This window comes from Schistocerca piceifrons, chromosome X (assembly GCF_021461385.2).
Source record: "Schistocerca piceifrons isolate TAMUIC-IGC-003096 chromosome X, iqSchPice1.1, whole genome shotgun sequence".
NCBI lineage: Eukaryota > Metazoa > Arthropoda > Insecta > Orthoptera > Acrididae > Schistocerca > Schistocerca piceifrons.
Window position 1 is genome coordinate 216,257,046 of NC_060149.1, and position 25,555 is coordinate 216,282,600.

At 40.6% G+C, this 25,555-nt stretch overlaps 1 protein-coding gene across 4 annotated transcripts in view; it reads left to right on the plus strand.

Moving 5' to 3' along the window:
- Positions 1–25,555, plus strand: part of LOC124723171 (inner nuclear membrane protein Man1) — a 349,300-nt gene that overhangs the window by 246,121 nt on the left and 77,624 nt on the right. For all 4 annotated transcript variants that reach the window (XR_007006525.1, XR_007006526.1, XM_047248368.1 and 1 more), the window contains exon 8: positions 21,102–21,309. Coding sequence is in view for 2 of the 4 variants with exons in the window: in XM_047248368.1 (XP_047104324.1) it covers positions 21,102–21,309 (208 nt within the window). In the remaining 2 variants the exon portion in view is untranslated. The remainder of the gene's footprint in view (positions 1–21,101; positions 21,310–25,555) is intronic.

The window sequence follows — 25,555 nt, forward strand, 5'->3', positions numbered from 1 at the left end:
ATGAAACACATCAAATTACACCAAAACAATGACTGTTATGATCCAGTCATGTCATCAGGTAGATCAAGACGTTTCTATGTGGACACTTACAATCCTACTCAGAAGAGAGACAAGCTAGATGACCGAGAGTGAAACAATTTATACACTACTTGGTATGTACTCAAACTGATGGTGATACTTTTACTCCGACAAAGCTGTTATTTTTGTGGAACATACTGAAGATAAATTTTGAGAAGTTTGAGTCTCTGGGAAAAATTCACAGTGGATCGCTATTGATCAAAGCTTTCTCCCGTGCACATTCTACAGTTCTTCAGGCATTGGTGGTCTTGGTGACATGCAGTGACCATTACCCCCACATAAAACTGAATACGGTCAAAGGAATCATCTCCCACAGAGACCTTATGCTCCAAACTAGGAGCTACATGCTAATCTTGAGCAGAGAGGCATACATTTTGCCTGATGTGTCCAAAAAGATCCCAAGGATGTCTGAACAGATACAGGTGCCTTAACCTGAAGCTTTTGAAAGGAATGTGCTCCCAGAAAGTTTTAGTCATGGTGTACAGGTATGAAGTGAAACCTTACATCCCATCATCTTTAAGGTGCACCCAATGCTTAAATTTGGTCATATGTCGTCTCGCTGCTCGGCAGACCCAAAATGTGACAACTGCAGATGAACACTCAATAAAGTTAGCCTTGGTGAACAACCAACTCTGTGTTTCAGTCGCATAGGGCACCACCCTCCATGTTTACTGTTTTCCCCAATCTCCTAGATGGAACAGAAATTACAGGAATATAAATCTATTGACAACCTGTCACATATTGATACAAGAAAAAAATATGAACACCTACATCCTGGTAATTTGATGACTAGTTATGCGAAAGTCTCAACCATCACACCCACTACCTCAATTTTTTCCAATCCAGTTCTCCCACCACCCTCGTGTCTTTTGATCACTGTGGCACCATCTTCATGGATAAACTTCTCACGCCTGACAGGAGAAGCAACTTCTTCCTCTGGCACCTACCTCTGACAGGACTCCCCCCTCAGGATCCTGTTCCCCAGAAAGCCACGGATCAAAGGCCAGGCGCCAGCCAATGGGTGAAGGAACTGTGGCTTGTGGGCCCAGGGTTACTCGCTCTTTATCCATCACATCCCCACTTTCTTTGCAAATAGGCCCTTGCAAGAATCTCAGCTACCAAAGTCTGTGAAGGAAGAAGAGGAGGAGGAAAATTGGGACAAGCCTACTTGGGTGACCCTGGATGTGCCAGATCTTCCCATGTATCCAGAATCTCAACCAGTGCTCAATTATGTGATTCCATCATTGGTGAGCAGTCTGCCTGGTGCCTTCATGCCTAACTTGGACACTAATTCAGTGGAACCGTAATGGATATTACTACCACCTACCGGAACTATTACACCTTATTTCCTCCTATTCTGAAATTTATGTTCCTTTACAAGAAATGACCATTCCCCAGCACTCTTTTGTTATCATGGGTTCTGCGTTCTGTTGGATCCATGCTGGCCCCGAGAGTGCATCTGGAGGGGGTGTGTACATTGATCACACAGATGCTGTCAGTGAGTGGATTTCCCTTCATACCACATTGGAAACAATGGTGGTGTGGGTGCAAATTACCTCAGCCATTACTATTTGCAGTGTTACTGTACCTCCATGCAGGCCGCTTACTTAAACTGAATTGACCACCTTAATCCAACAATGCATGTCCCCTCTCCCCCTTCTCCTACCTGGGGACTTCAGCATGCATCCCCCCCCTCCCCCCCCTCATGATGCATGCCTCTTCGATGATGGTACTCCTATCCACTTCAGTGCTGCCTGTGGCACCTTTTCAGCTGTTGACTGAACAATATCTTCGCGGATGATGCTGTAGTATAAGAAGAGAAGTTGCAGCAATAGAAAATTGTAGCGAAATGCAGGAAGATCTGCAGCGGATAGGCACTTGGTGCAGGGAGTGGCAACTGACCCTTAACATAGACAAATGTAATGTATTGCAAATAAATAGAAAGAAGTATCCTTTATTATATGATTATATGATAGCGGAACAAACACTGGTAGCAGTTACTTCTGTAAAATATCTGGGAGTATGCGTGCGGAACGATTTGAAGTGGAATGATCATATAAAATTAATTGTTGGTAAGGTGGGTACCAGGTTGAGATTCATTGGGAGAGTCCTTAGAAAATGTAGTCCATCAACAAAGGAGGTGACTTACAAAACACTCGTTCGACCTATACTTGAGTATTGCTCATCGGTGTGGGATCCGTACCATATCGGGTTGACGGAGGAGATAGAGAAGATCCAAAGAAGAGCGGCGCGTTTCGTCACAGGGTTATTTGGTAACCGTGATAGCGTTACGGAGATGTTTAGCAAACTCAAGTGGCAGACCCTGCAAGAGAGGCGCTCTGCATCGCGGTGTAGCTTGCTCGCCAGGTTTCGAGAGGGTGCGTTTCTGGATGAGGTATCGAATATATTGCTTCCCCCTACTTATACCTCCCAAGGAGATCACGAATGTAAAATTAGAGAGATTCAAGCACGCACGGAGGCTTTCAGACAGTCGTTCTTCCTGCGAACCATACATGACTGGAACAGAAAAGGGAGGTAATGACAGTGGCACGTAAAGTGCCCTCCGCCACACACCATAGGGTGGCTCGCGGAGTATAAATGTAGATGTAGATGTACATAATGTTCTTTGTAACAAAGACCACTTTCTGATGATCCTGTCACTTCCTTACCACCACCAGATGGACGGACTTCCATGTTGGATGTGTCAAACAGCCAACTTGCAGTTGTATGTCTCTGCTGTTACGTTCACCCCCTCTGTCAGATAGTACTGGTGGAGTTGTGCAAGACGTCTCCGATGCTATCAGCCGTGCCCCTGGAGCTACTCTTCTCCCACCCCCTGTCTGCAGGTCCTCTAGATCGCTGGCCAGTACCATGGTGGACCAAAGATATTCCTGTAGTTATTCAAGATTGTTGAAGAACCCTGCAACATTTTAAGTGACATCATACATGGGCCAACCTTTGTGCTAAGTCTTGCTATCTATTGAAGTGCTGTTAGAACGTATGCTGCGAATGTGACTTCTCTTCCCTGGGAATGTATACCTCTTCATCTCGTGTGGGCCTAGCTTTGAAACCTTTGGAGCCACTAAAGATTCACAGCTCTGATGGATCTCTTATTTGAGAATGGTGTCTGTACTGACAGATCGACTCTAGCTGAACACCTTGCGACCCATTTTGTGATGGCATTGGTAACCTCCTCTTACATGGCTCCCTTCTCAATGCATAAGTGATAAATTTAAGTCATCCCCCCACTCCTTTGCCCATTGGCATGTGAATTATATAATGAAACATTCACTAACTGGGACTTGGTTCGGTCTCTGACCACATCTTGTGATATGGCCCTGGACCCTAATTCCATTCGCAGTCAGATGTTGCAGCTTTGTTAGACTTGACATGTTCGAGAATGTGGAACAGTGATCTCAGTTTTTAATAGAACTTTCATTTGTATACATTGTGAGTTTATAACTTACAACAAGTGCAATATGAAAAGAGGGGAAGTGACAAAGCGCATACCATAAAATGTCGCTACAGAGTGTAAACTACTGTGTGTTTTGATATGCTGCTATTTAAGATACAAAGAGGTGTGCATTTGCTGGAAGGCACCATTGTACTTATTGTAAATAGATAGAATTTTTATGAACAATTTTTTTCTGTCTGTTTTAGATCTGAATGTGAACACTAGCACATTTCAAAGCAGTATATCAGTTTATAATATAGTGATATAGACAAATAAAAGTTACAGATGATACATCTGACTGTTACTCAATACCACCATCTCATTGGGGTCTTCAACCATGTTGTGGTGTCTTCCCTTTACAATGATGGGATAGTATCATCAATACCAAGCCTTTAGCTGGACAAAAACCCGACATCCATCAGCAGTTGACTGACTAGCCTCACCAACGTGCTCTGCAAACTACTTGAAAGGATAGTTAACTGCCGATTATGCAGGGTTCTCAAATCTTTGAGTCTTTTGTCCTCCTATGTGTGTGATTTCGAGGAGGGACAGTCCACAACCAAACATCTAATTAGGCTGGAAACAGGCAGTCAGACAGGCTTTTTCTAAATGCCAACACCTCATTGCAATCCTTCCTGACGTACGAAAGACATACAGCACCACCAGGCAGAATCACATTTTACTTATCTTATGTGACTGGAGCTTTATAGCCTCCCTGCCAATTTTTGTCAGTTTTTAACCCACTGGTTTCTCCTGGTTAGAGTTGATACGTTACTCAACTATCCATGGATCCAAGAGAATGATGCCTTGCAAGGCTCAGTGCTGATTCTCACACTCTTCCTCATTGCCATCAATGGACTCCTCTTTGACAAGAAGCTGACTTGTCTGCCTTATATTTGCTAACTAAAGACTAACTGCATGTGAAAGCTTAACATCTCTGCTTCCTTACTCACACCTCTTCAGGTGTGGATCATGCTACTTTTCTTCATCTCTACCAGGCTATGGTCCAATCCTGCGTGGACTGTGGATTTCCAGGTTTATTGCATGGCAGGACTTCCAGCTTTGAAATTGTTCAACCCATTCCATCATCATGTTATTTGTCTGACCGCTGTTGCCTTCCAGACTTGTCCCTTAGACAGTATCCATGCTGAAGCAGGAACCTTCCTTTTCAGCTCCAAAGGTACCAGCTGGTGCTTACCTATGCAATTGCCATTCACCAAGTTCCTGATCATCCTATATATCATAATCTTTATGCAGAAGGAGGAGGATCGACCCCGACACTTGTCCTCAGATACGATTACCAGTTGGAATGCGCCTCGCAGCTCCTTGGTTGGTACCCAGACCACAAATCAGAATCTGTCTAATTCAAGGTCCTAAAATTTGCCATCGCCATGGCCTTTTGGTGTCTTCTCTCACTTTTGCAGCTCTAAAACCCTTAATAAGACTGGTTTTGCTTTTTTGTCTCCTGCTGGTCAGGGGGTACCATTTGTTGCCCTGTGTTTCAATATGTAGTTGCTCACTGAGCAGTCTCCAGGCCATTGACCAGTGTTACTCCTGTCAGCCTATGCTATCTGCTCTCTGAACTTAATCATACTGGCTGCTCAGTTGTCTTTCTCCAGGTCTCAAGTCTAGTGGGTATCCAGGGGAATGAACTGACTGACCTATTAGCTAGAGGCACAATTAACCCCCCTCTCCCCATTTGCTTCAATGGTCCCAGGTGCAGATTTGTGGGGGCAACTAAGGCCTCTGTTCACTCAGACGGAACACCTTCTGGTGGGCTACTGCTGCGTGGCATTCATCCTTCCACTCCTCCTGGAAGGAATCCACTGTTGTACATTGCCTCCACATCAGTCATGCCAGACTGACCCATAGTTTCATATTATGTAGTGAGCCACTCCCACATTGTGGTTATGGAGCTTTACTGACAGTTGCTCATGTCTTGGTGGAATGCCCTCTCCTTCTGGCTCTCAATGCTAAGTATAGTCTCCTGACTTCTGTGCACCTCATGTTGGTGGACAACACAGAAAATTGAACTGGTTCTCTGCTTTCTTTGTGACAGTGGTTTTATTCTCATATATAATGTTTTAAACTATTTTCAGGATTGGGACGGAGTGGATCTGGTTGAGGGGCCTCTCGTGCTACATTGTGGGTCAGGGGGACCCTCGACCCCACCTCCTTTGTTACTGCCTCTGTCATCCCTCCTTTCCTCTATTTTCATTGTTTCTAGGTGGTTTGCCTGTTTCTGCTACTCCTTACTTTCTGTTTTAGGATTAGCACTCTGTTAATGAGTGGGTGCTATCTGTGTCTGACACGGTTGTTGGAAGGCCCGCTCTCTTCGCATGTAGACTGCCTGGGGACGCTCATGTGCAGCCTTAACTAGTTCTCTCATCTTATTTTATTATTGACAATCCAATTGATGTCCATTACATTTGTAGTGCTTTCCCTTTTACTTTTCTGGATCTGTTGACCAGAAGGCATTATTTACTCTGTAGGTGTCTCTGGTAGGAAGAACACACAATGCCATATTATACATACTGTATTTAAATTTAAAGAACATGGGATGTAAAACATTTCAGAAACTTACCAAATATGGTACAGCAATTAGAAAAACTTCATTTAAACATCAACCAAACAATGACATGAGTTTCAGTGTGGTACATAAAGTAGACTTTCCAATACACTATCATAATTTACAACACTGCCCGTAAGTTGCAGTACATCATTATTCTACTGTTTTAAGGAAGTTAGTTAGCTTTCTTTGGCAGGTCATTTCACACTAGCTTTCTTTGGCGGGTCATTTCACACAGTTTCTTTAGTTTCTATTATTATAGGCTCATCGGGTGCAAGAACTCAGTTGGATTTGATTCACTGTGTCACTCTATCCATGTAATCACTTTATTTATATTATCCAGTATTTCACGTGTACTGGGAATATCACATATACTTTCTTGTTCAGCTCCATCATCATTGACTGGCTCACTGCTCTCATTTCGAACAAAATCAATAGTGTCCTTGCCACCTCTGCTCTCTGAAGTCAGTTCTTCATTGTCAACAACTACCCAATGGTTCAGATCTTCAAGATCACTATTGCACTGTAAAACATTAAATGCAGACTAAATGTCACTGCTGTTGAAATCTACATCACTACAGTGTTCCTCTGTTGCATTTTCCAGCAATTTCTAATAGTGCTCGGGCCAACACTTTACCATACCAGGCCTACTGAATATACAACACTCTGTAAGATTTACAGATTTCAAGGCTATTTCCATTTCCACATCTGAATTTACTGTTGAAGTGAGCAGTTCATGGGGGTAATGAGCCTTAAATTTTTGTATGATTCCTTATCCAGTGGAAGCTAGACAGTGGTCCAGGATTAGTAGAGCTTCTTCTCTCAGCGTAAGTGACCGTAGGTGCTTTCTCACTGAAGGAATAATCTCTTCTGGAAATGAAGTGGTGAAAACATCAAGTCATCCAAGTATTCTCTGAATGCCTGTAAGTGAATTGCAATGATGACATGTTTACATGCTTGAAACATCTCAGGCTTTAACCTTTAACTATATAGAGAGGTTTCAGCTTATGGCTGCCCAATTTATTTGTGACAAAGAGCAGGTTATTCTGTCTCTGTTCATTTTAAAATCCACCTTATTTCCTGCTTTTTTTATTGGGAGTTCTGATTGGAAACAGTTGATAATGAAGTGCCGTTTCTTCACAAGTATACACTTGATGATCATTTAAATTTTCATGTACCATTACTTTACGTAGAATTTCAGGAAACTGTGAGGCAGATTCAGTGTTGCGATTACTTCCTCCTCCTTCAGTGGTCATTTGGCAAATTCCACGGCAACATTTCTGCTTGAAAAGTATCTGTTGGGAGCTGTAAGATCTTTGTTGCCATGTAACTCAGAGTGAAATTTTTCTGCTTGGACTTCAATAATTGGCCCAGAAAATGGCACACCTTCACTTCTCTTGATTAAAAACCACCTACAAAGGCATTCATCAAGTTCACTGTCTTCTCCTAGTTTAGTCCTTTTTCTGTCCATCCCACATCACTTTTAGTAGCGTTTACAAAATTTCTAAGTTTATTCTCTTCTTTCACCCATCCCCTGATTGTTTCTTCAGGAACACTTTACTTGCATGATAAACTTGCTTTAGTTCCACCATTCTTCACATGATCAATAATTTTTAGTTTATCACTCTCACAATAGGCGTTCCATTTCTGTGACATCATAACAAGCACACAGAAATGTAGATAATGAACGATCAACATGATGGTCGTGCTCATTTCGATTATTGTCAAGCATTGTTGTACAGTCACTTTGTTGATTGCATCACAGTGTTAACCATAAGATGTGTATTCAAAGCTCCTGTATAGCAACAATCCTTGATAGATTGATAAGCCAAACCAAAGGTTATGTCTAATTACGTCCAACTATTTTGGTTATTGTTGAGAGAGCTTGGAGATTGCAGCATTAAATTATACTGCAGAAAGGCTACATTCAGACTGTAAATCAAGTTTATTAAATATACTAAGAGTCCAAAAATCATTCATAAATGATATTTCATTTTGGAGAACATACGTTATACCCTGTTATATTCGAATCTGTGGTATATTGGACTTCTACTGTATTTACTGCCTCATAAGGAAGAATTTGACAGCTACAAGCCAGAACACCTGCCAGAGGATGTAGTCTAACAAATCATCTTTTAGCCACAATTCTGAGGTGAATTACCTGTAGATTGGGATGTTATGACTTTCATTAAACTGGACTTAATGTGCAAAGCCAATCACCCTCTATATATTAATATATTGTGCATAACTCGACCCATTATACCTGTATGTTTCTGTGTGATCAGTTTTTCTAGAACCTTTTAATTAGGTGTAAATTTACTGCAAACCTAAAATTTCACGTATGTGAAATGTATTAGCTGTTGTGAATATGGACAACCATGAGCTGTATAATAAAATGACAACAATGAAAATTTGTACCAGACCAGTACTCAAACCCATGTTTCCCACATATCGCGAGCGGTCACCTTACTATTAGGCTATCGAAGTATGTTCCACAGCCAGACCCGAACTTTCATATGTTGCCAACCATGTGTCTACAACCTGCACTCAATTGTCCATTATGTATATTCCTGTACATGGGAGACGTTGTAATTGAAAGTTGCTTGCCTGGTGTTGGCAGATAAATATGATTGCAGTGCATATGTTGTTCAGAACTGCAGTGCAGTGTTCCTTTGGGCATGGATGCATGTCTGAAGGAATAGGCACTGCGGCAACTACAGTAGTACATGAAAAGTATTCGCAGTTGCTAATATGGACAACCATCAGCTGTATAACGGACACGTAGTTGATGACATTTACATATTGAAGTTTGTATCTGCCTGTGAAACATGTTCGGTTGCCTAATGGTAAGACAATGGCTCACAATAAACAGGAAATCCAAGTTCGAGTCCCAGTCCGGCACAGATTTTCATTGACATCATTCCATTATACAACTGATTGTTGTCCATATTCACAACTGTGAATGCATTTCATGTATTTTGTAATGGCTGTAGTCACCACATTGCCTGTTCCTTTGGATACGCAGGCATGTCCGAAGGAATATTGCATCGTACTTCTGAACAACACAGGCACTGCAGTACGGTAAAAAGTCAGAGGTATAAACGTGTATGCCATTTTTATGATTAGTCTTTGCTTAGTGGTGGTTTGCCATGACATTATTTGTCGGGGTTAAATTGGCTGACACGTTTACCCATCTGCAATAGAATAACCCAAAGGTGTATAGTAACACAAAATTTTGTGGATGGTGATTACTTTAATATGAGGAATTGAATTATAAAATGCCATTCAGTATTAATAAACAAAATTGCAATTGATGTATATATGCAGACTGAAGGCGACGAAAGAAAATTTGCAACAAAGCCGGGATTCGATCCAGTCTCCTGATCACTGACCAGATGTACTAACTGACATCCCGTGTTTAGTTAGATTCTGAGGTGGTTTTCCAATACAGTTGGAGAGCCTCTGCAATGATGTTAGAGTTTTGAGGGAATACGGAATACCAAGTGGGCTGAGATGTGAATGGGCATTTGGATTGAGGATGGAGCTGTGCTGGTCCATGCAGTTATGTGGGTTGAGGGGGGAGGCATTCTAGGGTAGTGTGTGCGGTTGTGTAGAGCTACCGTGCCAGGGTGACATAGTGGTTATCGCATCTGCCTAGTAAGCAGGAGACCCGGGATCGAATTCTAGCCTTTGCACAAATTTTCATACGTTGCTTCAGTCTGCATATACGTAGGTTGGAACTTAAATAGTGGCAGCACTGCTGTGGAGACATTATGCAATGGGATCTACTGTTGTCACCGATAACACACGTTGTTGACATACGTACCTTACCTCCGAGCAAATGGGCTCACCCGTCCCACGTCACCAGCATTCGCATAGTCAAGGGAAACAGTCACATCTGAGCGAGCGGTCTAACGTAACTGTGTTTTTGAAACAGGAACAACAGATTTGGATCAAGATTGAATTTGCCAGAGGTCGTACAGCACGACAGTGTCATCAATGTCTTCAAGAGGCATGCGGGGAATCAGCATTGCCGTACAGAACAGTGGCACATTGGGTAAAAGCCTTCAACGAAGTTCGGCAAACTGTGGCAGACATGCATCGGGCAGGTCATACTAGCGTCTTTGAAGTACTAGTACATGCTATTGCCCCGTTAGTGGACAGTGATCGATGCCATATGATTCGTGAGCTCGCCCACGAAACCGGATTAGTGCATATGACTGTGCTTTGCATCCTAAAGGAACGCCCGGGCATCTGAAAAATTGCATCATGATGGGTTCCGCATGACTTGACGGAAATGCAGAAATTGATGTGTTACGGTGCTGCTCAGATGCACTTGGAGTGCTGTGAGTGCGAAGGAGAGGCTTTCTTATGTCATATCGTAACACTGGATGAGACATGGGCCACATTGTACCAGCCAAAACTGAAACGCCAATCCAACAAATGGTGTCATTGTAGGTCGCTGCAAAAGTTGAAAGTGTGTCAGAGCCCCAGTATGGTGAAAGTTATGGTGATTCGCATGTACGACTGTGATGGTGTTATCCTAATGCATTACGTTCCTCCACGGGAGACAGTCAATGCATAGTATTACGGAAACTTCCTGGCAGATTAAAACTGTGTGCCCGACCGAGACTCGAGCTCGGGACCTTTGCCTTTCACGGGCAAGTGCTCTACCATCTGAGCTACCGAAGCACGACTCACGCCCGGTCCTCACAGCTTTACTTCTGCCAGCATCTCGTCTCCTACCTTCCAAACTTCACAGAAGCTCTCTTACGAACCTTGCAGAACCAGCACTCCTGAAAGAAAGGATACTGCGGAGACGTGGCTTAGCCACAGCCTGGGGGGTGTTTCCATAATGTTTCATATCAGCGCACACTCTGCTGCAGAGTGAAAATCTCATTCTGGAAACATCCCCCAGGCTGTGGCTAAGCCATGTCTCCGCAGTATCCTTTCTTTAAGGAGTGCTAGTTCTGCAAGGTTCACAGGAGAGCTTCTGTAAAGTTTGGAAGGTAGGAGACAAGATACTGGCAGAAGTAAAGCTGTGAGGACCGGGCGTGAGTCGTGCTTCGGTAGCTCAGATGGTAGAGCACTTGCCCGCGAAAGGCAAAGGTCCCGAGTTCGAGTCTCGGTCGGGCACACAGTTTTAATCTGCCAGGAAGTTTCATATCAGCGCACACTCTGCTGCAGAGTGAAAATCTCATTCTGGATCATAGTATTACTGTTTGTTTTTGGAGCATCACCTGCGACCAGCTTTGCGAAAGAAGTGGCAACACATTCTGCTCAACCCACCCATCATATTGCATGACAATTCGTGGGCGCATTCGGCGCACGCTGTGGCTGCTCTGTTCAGCCGATGGGACTGGGAAGTACTGTACTCCCCGAACTTAAGTTCTTGTGACTTTGATTTGAGTCTGAAGATGAAGGAAACACTTCGTGGCATTTGCTTCAGAACTGTTCCAGAGATTTGACAGACAGTAGACTGCTCCATTCACACCATCAACAGAACAGACTTTGCTAATGATATACTACGCCTTCCATTTCACTGACAATGGGTTCTACACATCACTGGTGACTGCTTTGAAGGACAGTAACAGGTGCAAAGAAGTAACTCTTTTGGTATTGGTTGTGAATAAATAATTGCCACAATTTAAGTTCCAATCCTCGTATATGTACATCATAGATGTTTGAGACTTAGAAAGGTCTCTGGAACCATATAGTTTCATAAAATTATGATTGATTACAGATTTTATATGTCACCACATTTTGGTACAGTTTTTTACAGGAACCACTTATTGACAGACAATATTGTCAGTGAATTTCCTGGATTGTAGCAGATTACTTATATGGATAGGGCATTTTCTCTATCTATGTATCATAGATACAGGCTCCAACCTAGTTACAGTTCCTTGATCATCAAGGACCAGGTACAACAGGTATGGGTCAACGTGCTTCAGGAGAGAATGCAACAGCCACGACTACCTTCCAAACTATATCTGAGCCTGTATGTAGGTCCAGTGAGTTGCATTACAATAAGAAGGGACCAAAAGAACTCGTGAATTGATTGCCAACTGCATTTGCAATTGTGATTTTTTTTAAATACAGGTATGTTACTTTGAGAGGTATGATTTTGTTAAAATACCAATGCTCCATTTAGCACAGTAATATGAACTCAGCCATTAAAAAGTTGAATCATGTCAGAAGTGACTGACTGACTGTTCGTATTATGAACGAATAAAGGTCAACTTTATTGGTAATGCCTGTCTGCGAACACACCGATGAGACATTCGGCACATTGGAGGAGATATTCCTTACCTCTCCGGATATGTTGTCCACGAGTGTAAAGCTTCATTGATTGTGTGGAATGTATCACAGTTGTCGAAGTAGAAGTATTTTTTGTGCTTGTTAGGTTTTATTTGGAGAGCAGTAGTAACAGAACTATCATTGAAGTGGATCTCAATGTCAAGTAATGTTGTGTGTTGGTGCAAAGGAGGAAGTACTGCAGATGGTAGTGGTAGACATTTGAACATTCTGGATTTTGGTATTTGCACCTCAAGTATAACACATTGAAGGAAAGATAATGATCCAGAGGAACGAGGACTGGGTGTCTTACTCCTGAGTGCATATCATAAATATGTGACCTGACCTATGTGAGGTTTTGGAATATTTTGTATATGAGGAGGTCTCCATCAGATGTCCTAGGAACGTATTACCACATGCAGATGCCACTAGCTGTCTGAGGGATTTGTTTGGTGAAGGATTGTGTGTAAGATAGCAGTTGGTCTTTATAACTGATAATTTTTAGAAGGTAGTAAGGAATAAGTTGGGAGTGCATGTTGTTAACATTGGAAGAGGTATGTTTGATAGCAACAAGGCCACATAAATAGGAGAAAAGTGGGGGGAGATTTGGAAAAAGGGGGGGAGGGGGGTGGAACATTTGACATAGGAATGATCCTAGTGTTTTTGTATACAGGAGAGACATTTTAAAGTTATTGATTCCCGTGTGACAAAGATTGAGGGGTTGGGTAAAAATATGGAAACACTGCGAGAAATGCGTACTTCAAGAGATACACAGATACTAGCCAAGCTGGCAGGTTGCGCTTTTGTATTTTATCATGAGTAGCATCTTTGCAATGTTCTCAATACATTGCAAGTGTCACTTGTGATCAGAACATCATTCTGTGTAGTTGTGAATGTATTATGTCTGAGGTAAATAAATTCAAACATGGACAGATCATTGGTGCTTGTATGGTGGGTGCTTCTGTAAGCAAGGTAGCCTTGTGTGTCTCAAGAAGCCTAATATCGATGATTTATACCTCATCCAGGAAAGTGGATAGATATCATCTGCTAAGTCACAATTTGGACAAAGGTATGTGTTGAGTGATTGTGACAAACGGTCATTGGAGAGAATTGTGACAAAAAAATAGGGGACAACAGCTGAAAAAGTTGTTGCAGAATTGAATGTCACATTTGTGAGACGACAAGCAGGGAGAAGCTCCATAAACAGGAAATTTCAGGTTGAACCAGAATTCCAAAACTACTTATCAGTGATACAAATGCCTGTAGCTGAGAAACGTAGTGCCAAAGACACACAACCTGGACTATGGAACAATTGAAGGAAGTCATTTGATCAGGTGGGTCTTGTTTCACACTGTTTCCAACTTCTGGCCATGCTTATGTCCCAAGGGCAAAACATGGTGGGGCTTGGGTGATGATTTGGGGAGGACCCATGATTATTCTGCAAAGTTGCTTTACTGCCAAGGATTATGTGACCATTTTGGCTGACCACGTTCTCTCATGCTATATTGTTTATTCCCCAATAGTGATGCTGTGTTCCAAGACAAGAGAATCCCTGCTCACACAGCTTGCACCATTTAGGACTGGTTTTGTGAAAATGATGATGAATCGCCACATCTCTCCTGGTGACTGCACTGACCATATCTCAATATTATTGAGCCTTAGTGGTCTACTTTGGAGAGAAGGGTACACGATTGCTATTCACCTCAATCATAGTTACCAGAATGTGCCAATGTTTTACAGGAATAATGGCATAAGATTCCCATGAAAACCATACTTGTCCTGTATTTATCCAGTCCAAGATGACAGGAAGACCACTGGGTTTCCTACACCATATTAGGCATGATAAGGTGGTGTGTTTTTGGTGTTTCCACATTTTTGTCCATCCTCTGTATACAGCCTGAACTTCATTAAGATATAACAAAATGTGGAATAAATTATTGATGTGATTATCACAAAAGATCTTAAAGGTGTTTCGGCACAAGTGCACATCACATCTATTATACCGTCCAACATTTTGCTTCCCATCCGAAGAAATTCTCGACAAATATATCCTCCTTGATCTCCTTTTGTCAACTACCATTACCAGTTGCTCTCCTAGGAGACATTATGTCGACTTTCCCCAGGCATCAACTTGTTACGAGCTTTGTTTCCAGAGCAGTCAAGACTGCAGCAGGATTGCTTTATGCAGGTGATCTCTTATCCTATCATCTTGTTCTGTTGTCACAGCCACTACACAGTGGCATGTGATTAATGACTAGCCTGCAATATACCAGTTCACTATCTGAATATACTAACAGGTAGAATAGATCACGAAAGGATACCCCAGTGTGAATACTTAGTGAACAAGTGATCACTATTTTTAACAGTGTGGATGTGTCCAGAACTTGGTAGGTTATAAGTATGATAGAGCTCAGTGTATTGTCCCCTTACATGCTGTCACCTCACTTTAGAGCCACAGAATTGTGCATCAGTGGGTTTAAGAATAGTTGGATTTGAAGAATGGCAAACTGTGTTCAGTGAAGTCAGGAGTATAGCTGTGATGTTCCCTCTGTGTCACACAGCTGAGGGGAAGTAAAATTAGACGTCGGGGCTGTAGCTCGTTCCTGTAATGCATAGGTTCCTTCTCATCAAAATGGCCCACCAGTGTTTGGCGCTTGTGGCATGCAGTAAGATGTGTGCCATACAGCTCTGACAAATGGGCAACAGGAAGTTTTTGTACCCTCTATTTCTTCAGCCAATGAGAGGCATATGGTTCCTATGTAAATGTTGTTAAAAGTAATATGTGTTTCAAGATGGCTATGTAGGATACTTTAACGTGTGTACATGGGTATTAGCTCATCTTAGCTCCCTTTGTGCCTCCCCCTCGTCGCTTCCTGGACAAGCATGGTGTTTTAAATGCCACCACACAGCAACAACAACAACAATGACAATAATCACCTTAAAAACTGCAGGAATAGTGGTCTGCAATTTCACTCAAAAAGGTAGACTACATTAGACTTGAAACTTTCTGGTAGATTAAAACTGTGTGCAGGACCGAGGCTCGAACTCTGTTCCCAAGTTTGTTTCTTGGTCCAGCACATAGTCTTAATCTGCCAGGAAGTTTCATGTCAGTGCACACTGCACTGCAGAGTGAAAATTTCATTCTGCATTAGGCCTGTTTGCTTTTTAAAAACCACAAATATAGACTAGAATATCTCAAATAAAAAATGCTTAGTTTTAAAAGGGATGCAAATATCAGTATTATCAATAAAAGACAACAGACAGTTTGTGTGTGATTTCTGGGACTGAAATTCATAGGCAGTTAGAATAAGAAGAGATCAAACAGTACACAGACATTATCAATGATACTTGGAAATGCAGTTGAACTTTTATGTTCGTAGCAAGAGAATGAAACAGAACAGATAGTTAATGTTCAGAGGAGAAAGGCAAAATGGCGATACTGAAATGAATTTTGGAAATAAAGAAGTATCTGAAATTGTCAAGTATTACACCAGTAATTATCCAGCATGAGGAAATTTATTCATCTGAAATTTAGGAATGGCAAATTGACCAGGAGAAATAACCAAAGACAGTTACCAGAGCAGTTTAATATTAAAGGAAAGTGGCACAAAGAAAGTCCATGATCCTAATTGCCTTCATTCACAAAAAAAAAGAAAAAAAAGAAATATCCATCATATTCATGGTGCACATCAAAAAGTTTTTTGTAAGAATGTATGTGTAGTCCTGCAGGAAAATCCCATAACTTTCTAGGGCTATTTGAATTGCATGAAGTGACAGAAACTGAGACATTCTGGGAATGTCTTAGTTCCTGTCACAGCTGTCATCTATCATATCACATTGTCAGTGCCATTCCAGAATCTATTCTTGAAAGTGGACTAATAAGACCTGTGAAGCCAAGCCTCATGTTTCCAGAGATTCTTATTCCGTCAAGCAACTTTATGTGCACAGATAATGCCATTGTTCCTGTGCCATGATGTCAATACACCTTGGAAGCTAATGTACAGTTGTGTACCCAGTTTTGTACACCTCTGACAGCTGCTACATTAATCAACAAATTTGTCTGATAATTGTTCCTTGTCATTACTAGTCAAGATCACATGGCTGCCACAATTGACCTCGTGGTTCAAATTGAGAGATAATACAGTCATTGAAGATTCCAGTAGTTACAATATGATAAATTGAAAACCTTTGAATGGATGTGGTGTGTTCATAAAGTAATGTGAATTTTGCAGTTTTGCAGGTTTTATTAGCCAGTCTCACAAGATTTTTTCATTGTTTGTTGATAAACATACCTGAAAAATATCTGTGCAGTGTTAGGCATACCAGATATTTAGTTCATTGTTAGCTGTCAAAATGGTTACATATGTTTTGATAGTATCAGTGATTATTCATGTTTTATAAAAATGTATCACATAATTTATATTAATTTTTATTATAAGAACAAAATTGAATACAGTAAAGTTTTAGAGTTAGTGAGTCTGCTGTGACTGAAACAAGAGGTTACAAGTGATAGAAGTGTTTCAAAGAAGTCTGTGAAGACATTGAATATGATGAACACTCTGGATACTCCAGCAAATAATCATCGAATAAAATCATGGAAAAAGTGAAAGAGTTGCTAACTCACAATGAGAGAAGTCACTGATTGATGATGTTGGCATGTCAAGTGGTTCATGCCGTGTGTGTGTGTGTGTGTGTGTGTGTGTCAGCAAATTATGTTCCAAAATTGTTGAACTTCATACAGAAACTGCATCGTTAGATGAAGTTGATAGTGATCCTAAAGTCCTGAAACATGTCATAACCGATGATGAAACATGGGTTTTTGGATGTGACTAAGTCTCAGTCATCCCTGGAAGCATTCCATATCACAAAGACCGATAAAAGCTTCACACATACTGAAATGTATAGGTTGTACTCACTGTGTTCTTAGATTTCAACAGCATAGTTTATCATAATTTCTTGCCACAAGATCAAACAGTCAATGAGGAGTACTACACAGATAAGTTCAACTCTGTGTGCGTGAAGCAATTAAAACAGCTCAGGTTTGTGCCTGAACAGTTTATGGCTCTTGCACCACAATGTTGCACCTACACTCACATAATTGATTCTTCATGACATTTTGGCCAAGAACAACACTGTAATGATTCCTCTGCTTTCATATTTGCCATACGTGGTCCCATGTGACTTTTCTTGAGAATAAAAATGCATCACTGAGAGCTAAAAGCTATCACAAAGATAGAGTTCCAGAAGTTTTTCAGGGATTGGAGAAATGGTGTTATAAGTTCCTATTTTGAAAAGGGGTGACATTGATGTAGATAAATTATTTAAAATCATACTACAAAACAAAAATTCTCATTATTTTTTGAACACACCTCACATCTGAAATTTTTGTTTAATTTTAGATTTCATTATTGCTTTACAAGAATAAACTAACATAAAAATAATAATAGTAATAACATTTATCTTCCAATAGAACCCAAATTTTAATGGAAGTAAAAAAAATTATAAAACCAATTTTTACAGGAATAAATAATGGAATATTATATTTACTAGCTTCATTTTCTCTTTGCAAAAACTTTTTATAGTAATTTAAAGAAAATGCTTGGGGTTATAAATTCTGTGTAGAGATAACAAGTAAGGTCTTGGTGGGAATAGTGCCAAGAGCAGGGTGTGCTAAGGAAATGGAGAGAGTAACGCAAAATGCAGAATAAAACAATAGATGACTCACTGTGTTCGTCTGTGAGATTACTAATGTTATGATGTTCTGTTTACCATTATAAACCCATTTTGGGTGTCACTGTTCCCTTTTCTGGTCTCTCTTACACTTGGTTCACCCATATTATCCACTTCCGATGCTATATTTTGCATTACCTAGAAAAATATCACCATATTGCCAAACTTTCCTGTTTGAGAGCATCTCAGCCCACTTTCTCTATTCACTATGTACTTTCATATCATATCCTACTCAGATTTTTTGAGTTTATTTCCAGCACTCAGACTTTTTTCCTTTTTCTTTGAAATTTGTCCCTTTGCAGATTTCAGAAAAAGGGAGAAAAACCTTTACAAAAAGTGACTGCATGGTACCATTTGTCATAAATATAAAATGTACCATCTTCTTCAGATAAGATCAGCATTTAAATAAGTATAACTACTTGAAGTTACTGATCATTTATTTGTTAGATTAGCATTGTGTTCGAATTTACTAATTTGCTCTTTGACTACAGAAAACTTGACATGATGATACATAGACTAACTATAATGAAAGATATTTGCAGGTGCCATGCATTTTTTAAATATAGTTATATGCAAAAGATAGATTATTCTACTTTGAATGCTGACAAACCGTTGTGGGACTGTATAGGAAACAAGTGTCGATATTGCAGCAGATGTATTACAAACATTAAAGGGTGTTTTTTATGTCTGTACAACTACTATTTTACTTGCACTATTATTAGTAATCCAACAAGAGCCGCAGCTGATGATTTTTAATCTTACGGTGAATAAATTGTGAATATTAACCCAAATAAACATTTCTATATCGTTGGTAGTTAAAATTTATATTGCTTTGTAATGAAATGTATGTTGTAAACTTCATTTTTCTAAACAATCATTATTGATTAACATCAACCCAATTTTATACTTTTCTCGAGCAGTCAGATGCCACCTGTCATGAAAGTAGCAGCAAAACACATGAATAGCATATTCCACATTGCCAATTCTTCCACATCAAATAAATAATTATAATATGGAAACTGTAATCATATTTTGGGAAAAAAAATATTTTATGTTAAAAACTGGTTTCATCAAAATCATAAGACAGGGTTGAATCAGAACTCAAAAATTGGAAGCTTGGCATGTTCCTTATTGTCCCATCATAGCTCACCAACCGGTTATAGCAATTAAGACTTGTGTGCGTCATTGAAAATTTTTATGTAATTTCCCCACCCCAACTGACAAACATCTGCGAAATTTCGTCTTAATCTGTCACCATGTCACCAGTAATTGCCATATCTCTCTCTCTCTCTCTCTCTCTCTCTCTCTCTCTCTCTCTCTCTCTCTCTCTCTGTCACACACACACACACACACACACACACACACACACACACACAACAAACACAACAAACTCATAGTACCACGGCATCTTGTATGCTGATGACTTTGCTCTAGTCACCCAGAGCACAGATTTTGAATCAGTGGAGAACACAGTCGTGAATGCCCTTGAACAACTTCCCATTCACTACAGTCCAAACAAATTAAAACCAAACCTCTCAAGGCCACAAGTGTGTGTGTGCTTTTCATTTGAGAAGTGGGAAAGCTAGTGGCAAATTGAAGGTAGTATAGTCAGTTGTCAAACTGGAACACCGTGAGACCCCAAAATATCTAGGAGTGGCACTTGACAGATCTATTCCTCTCAAGAAGCACTGCATGAACTGCAAGTCAAAGGTTTCCAACAGAAACAGTCTTGTACAGAAACTGGCCAAATCATAGTAGGGTAGTCAACCTGAGTTATACAAACTTCTGCAGTGGCTCTATGCTATTCTGTGGGTACAGTATGCATGTCCTGTTTGGTATAATTCAACACATGCCAAACTAGGTACACATAGCTCTCAACAGCACTTGCAGAATCATAACATGTTGCTTGAAATCCACTCCAATCAAATTGCTTTACCACCTCACAGGAATAGCACCACCTCCTGTTCAAAGGGAAATTGCTGTGAATGACTAAAGACAGTGGAGCAGGAGAGAACCCAACTTCCGTACAGGCACAAACTTCATGCACTATGACTGAAGTCAAGGAGTAGTTTCCTTAGAACATTGGTGGCGCTTAGAACTGCCACTGAAAAAGCTAGGTTGCAACTATGGAGGACTTTGACTATGATGAGAAATGGATGACTTGGAAGTCCCGAAATAGAGTGAGATCTGGAGTTGGCAAATCAAAGGTTAATGTGGCAAAATGGAGCTACACAGATAAAAGATGATGTTTAGTACAATTGAGAAGACAACCAGAATTTTATCATATCTTCAATGCCAACTGCATCCAAACTCCAACACTGAAGATGAACTTTATTAAGAAACAGCAAATGCATTGAAAGTTGCAGTGTATTGGGCAAAAGTAATGTAGTGTGTGTAAAATATATGTTTTTGATATGAGAATTTAAAAAAATTGCCAGCATCCCTATGCTAGTACATTTATACTCCTGTTTACCTTCATTTATCCATCATGGGCATTGTTATATAATCTTTTTGACCCAAGATCATCACAAAAGTTACAGAACTCCTTTCTTCTACAACACAGTTACAGCTTTGATGGTTCATGAAGTAGTGCATAATAAATGCCATCATCTGATGATTAGTTTTGCAGTTACTTAAAAAAGTCTTATAGAAAAAAAGAAACAAATCATGACTGGTGGCTATTTCTGCTCAAATCATCCTCTACTTACCCTTACATATGGCTTATATGAAATTTTTCTGAATGGCAGTCATAATTAAGACATGCATTTGAGATGCAGTTAGTTAGATTTTGTATTTAAACTTGACAGAACCAATGTATCTCCATCCTTAACATCCTTCCAATAACTGGAAGGAATAACCTGTTCACTAGACCTAGTGGAAGCATAGGCATGGAAAGAGATTACAAAACTGTGAATCTCAGTGTTACAGTTACTGCAGTACATATTTTCTCAATAATTATTGTAATCTTTTTAGGCATGGCTTTGGTTTGGACGTCAGCTGTTAATTTTATTAGACACAATGATCCACGTATTAAGGAAGAACAGTGTGTCGTTAATGGAGAACTGAAGACCGTGTGGCGCTGGTTGCCAGAGTCTGGAAATGCATCATCTGAGCAAACACAAGAATTTAATAAATCTTCACAAGGACGTCGCTCAGTTTTGTCCAATGAAAATTTTTCTGGGTATGTGAGTTGCAGTTTCTGATAATTCCTGTGTAATTTTGTGTAATTTGCTTAATAACTTTGAGTAATGTTACGTAGTCAGTTGTAATCTGGATTTGCACTCTACTGGTTCAAAATAATAGTGCCAGACAGTAGCAGCTTGTATAACAGTGCTAGAATTCTGAACAACAAGCAATTTGTATAATTATCATCATCATCATCATCATCATCATCATCATCATCATTATTAGTTCTGACAGTGGAGAGAGAGCTATTTCTATGTCTATAGGTTGCCACAATGAACAGGAATAAAATATTTTGTTGATATTGTCCGATTACACCTCCATGGTCATTATAAAGCATCGTATGTGTAAGATATATATTAGGGTTCCCCTTATGTTGCTTTTTAGGATGTGTTTAGTATTCTTTATAATATTTTATTTTCAGTATTTCTTTCTTGCAATCTGGGTACAGTTTATGATATTTTTGAACACTGCACAACACAAATGCCTTTTGCACCTCATATGTGGTCAAAGATTGAATTCAGAGACACAAAATAATGAATTAAGCCATTAATAAATAGTTATCAGAAATTTTTAAACTTATCATGTACTGATCCACCCAGTTCTCCACAAAAATGTATATATCTCTTTTCCATTTCTAGATTTTCTCTGCCCAAAATTGCTACCATTTTGAGTTTGTTTTTTGTGCCAATTTATCATCATCAAACAGCAAAAAAGAGACAGAACTGTTCTAATAAATAAACAAATGATGACTAAATTTCCCTATAGTTAATTTTGATACCATGGAATCTATCCTTTCATATAATTTCAGTTCTTTTAAGAGGCAGAGAGATTCAGATTAGGAGCTTTTGTTGCTCTAGTTCACTGAAGCCATGGTTTGTCTTAAACACGTACAATGAAGAAAGACAGGTCTCTCAATGCATTTTTATTTTCAGTGGCTAATTCAAATTGTGATTTTAGTAGAAACATTTTTAAGCAATAAATTGCTCTTGCGATCCGTGTTGCATGATGCAGTGGTCAAGTAGAAATTTTTTTTCAAAGTCTCCTTCCACAAATATTATACAGAGCTTAATGAGTTCGTGGTAATCACCTCTTGCTGTTTGTTTATCTAATTCACTCTCATGAAACTGTAATATCTCCTTAATTACTGTCTCATTAAAAAACAAATCCACAATCTCTTTTTCCAGTGTTTGAAAATTACTGACACTGACAATTCTCCAGTTTTCCTGTAAATATCTAAACATTGATATGGCAAGACTGCTTTACATTAAAATACACTTTTTAAAATAAGTTCATATATGTGATGATGGCATGGGAAATTACAACAACCTTCTTTTCTCTCTTTCTATCTGCTTTTATTTAGAGAAGATTTGTTAATTCAGAGCTTTTCAGTATTGTGACCAAGTTCCTCTGCTGTCGCCTGGAGAATACGTACAGAATCTCTTCCAAGGCAGTCCCTAATTTTTTGGTAATAAAATCTGTAGTATCTCGCCCTTCAACATTCTCAAATGAACTACTCTCAGAAGTACATTTTAAAAACTCAACATCGCCAACGTCAAATCCATCCGAACTGGAAAGTGCTTTACCTGATTCTTCAAATGAAGAAGAAGGAAGCTCGGCAAAAGTAGTAGATGCTGTGCTGTTGTGTTTTTCTTGCCTCTTCCATTCTTCCAGTTTTCTGTGCCTCTCCCTTTCTCCTTTATCCTCAAGTATTCAGTCTACTCCTGCAAGGTGACCTTTATGCCCTGGCTCTCTCTGTCAAAGTAAAACCATCCTGTCTTCTTCCAACTTGTTTGTTTGTAGAATGTTGGTATGTGCAATATCAAATAAATTCTCCAAATTACGTATAAACTTTTTTTTGTAGTGCTTAAACACATCTTGACACTTTTTTGCAATTTTCCCTTCACTGTATGTACATTAATAAGTTTTTTTTTAACAATACTGAGTAACTCTAGTTGAGATTCTTACTTTCTCCCAAATTATAATGCACACCCCAATCACAAGATTAGCACTTTCACAAACTGCTAATTTTCTTTCCCACATGTCATAAAGTAAAACTTCCAGCGCTCGTGTGATGGTAATTTGTGTCCATTTGTCTGGTGTTCTCTCTCTCTTTCTTATTAAAAACGCATGCTTCGTGGTGCTGTGTAATTGAAGTCACATCTAAAGTAGCAACTGGGGGGGGGGGGGGGGGGGGGAGGAAACAACTGACTGCACTACATCATGTGCACATACAGATATTCTGAGGTGGTGTCAGCGCGACGTCGGCGAACAATGTGGAATATCATGTTCCTCATACAGTCAAGTTCGCACTAAGTCAGCACGAGTTACAGTGCTCCAGTCGCAACAAAATTTTGTGCAAACGTATTTTGGAGGCATTCAAACAATATTGGAGGGTGAGCACTTATAAATATTGAACTCAGAAAATAAGGGACACCTTAAGTGAAATTCGAGCACTCAGGCTTCACACTGCAACTCCTCACATGCCAGCAATACCTTCAGGGGGTCCACAACTCTTTTGTGGATACATGCGTGGCGAGCACGGGACCCCGAGCTTGTGCGGCTCTCTTTCCTTTCCGGGCTGCATACCTTCCTTTCCCACATCCCCCCCCCCCCAAGCCTCTTCCCTTCCATTCCCTTCCCCTTCTCCCTCTATGGGAGTATATTTCATGCCTACATCCGGAGATGGACGCTTGTAACTGTAAGACACTCTCTCTCCTTTGCTTTCTATGGTGGAAAGTCTCTGTCCTTCCTTTGTCCTTCTCTTTTCCTTGCTTCTTCTCTTTACCCTCTTCTCCGCTGCGGTGTTTGAGACCTCTCTTCTTTCCTTTTCTTTCTTCCTCACTTTCTCTTTCTTTCCCCCCTGTGTGTGTCTAAATGCTGACCCACGCATTCCCACACATAGCCTGTGCTGGAGTAACGCATAATTCCCCACCCCAGGTGAACAGGTAGGACACATATGTACCCCCTGGTAACGGCCAGACCCAGGGAGGGGTGATTACCCAAGCTGGTACCTTCCGACGTGCCGATTGGTCCCTGTGTCCGTTCTCGGGAGGTGTGACCTGAGGTGTGGACAAACACCTAAGGCATGAGTGCCCTCAGAGAGGCCTCCCACGAGGAAGGAGCGCGCCATCAAAGATGCCAGTAATCATGGGGGATACTTTTGCAATGGTTTCCTCTATGTCTACAACTTCTGCCCACAAGCGAAAGCTAGATGAGTCACAGCCACGGACAATTCTTCCATCAGTGCCAAAGTTCCTCATTGTTTCTTGGTCTGACAAAGGTAAAGACTTCTCCACAGTCAACCCTTTCATTATTCAGAAAGGTGTCAAAGCCATTGCAGGTCCTGTAAAGTCTTGTACCCGATTACAAAATGGTACCTTGTTGTTAGAAACAGTCAGTGCCCTCCAGGCACAAAAATTGCTGCATACACTGCTACACACTTTTCCTGCCTGGGTGGAAGCACACCACACTTCATATTCATCACTCCGGGTGGTTTATACACATTCACTCGATGGATTGTCCAATGCGGACATTCAAAACTACCTGTCTGACCAGGGTGTAATGGCTGCACATCAAGTCATTAAAAGGGTTGACAAGGACTTGGTACCGACCCGTACTCTCTTCTTGACGTATGACAACTTCCATCGAACATTAAAGTGGGCTATGAGATAATTTCAATTCGCCCTTACATCCCCAATCCTACACGTTGCTATCAGTGTCAGTGGTTTAATCATACCAGCCAGTTGTGTTCCAACCCGGCCAAATGTGTTACGTGTGGCAAGGATGCCCATGAGGGTGCTTGTCCACCTCCATCCCCTCGTTGCATCAACTGTATGGGTGACCATGCTGCTTCCTCTAGAGATTGCCCTATTTTCAAAGATGAACGAATTATTCAGGAAATCTGAGTGAAGGAAAGGTGTCTACAGTTGCTGCTCTTAAGTTATTCGCCAGTAGAAAGCCCACTGTGCCTCCAGCAGGTAAATACTGCACTGTCCTTGCATCTCCTTGGCCTACTAAGGAGGCAGCCACACAGACTTATGATCTCACCTTTAGTGCCACGGTCATCAGATCAGCCAGTGCCAAGATTGCCCGTTCAACCTTCCCACTATCACCTGCTCACTCTACGGCTCACCCTTCATCGGCTCCTGCTAAATCATGAGCCCCAAAATCAGAAACCCGGACTTCCAAAAAGAGCCTACTCGCGAAGATTTTTTTTACGTACCCCAACTTCACAAACGTCG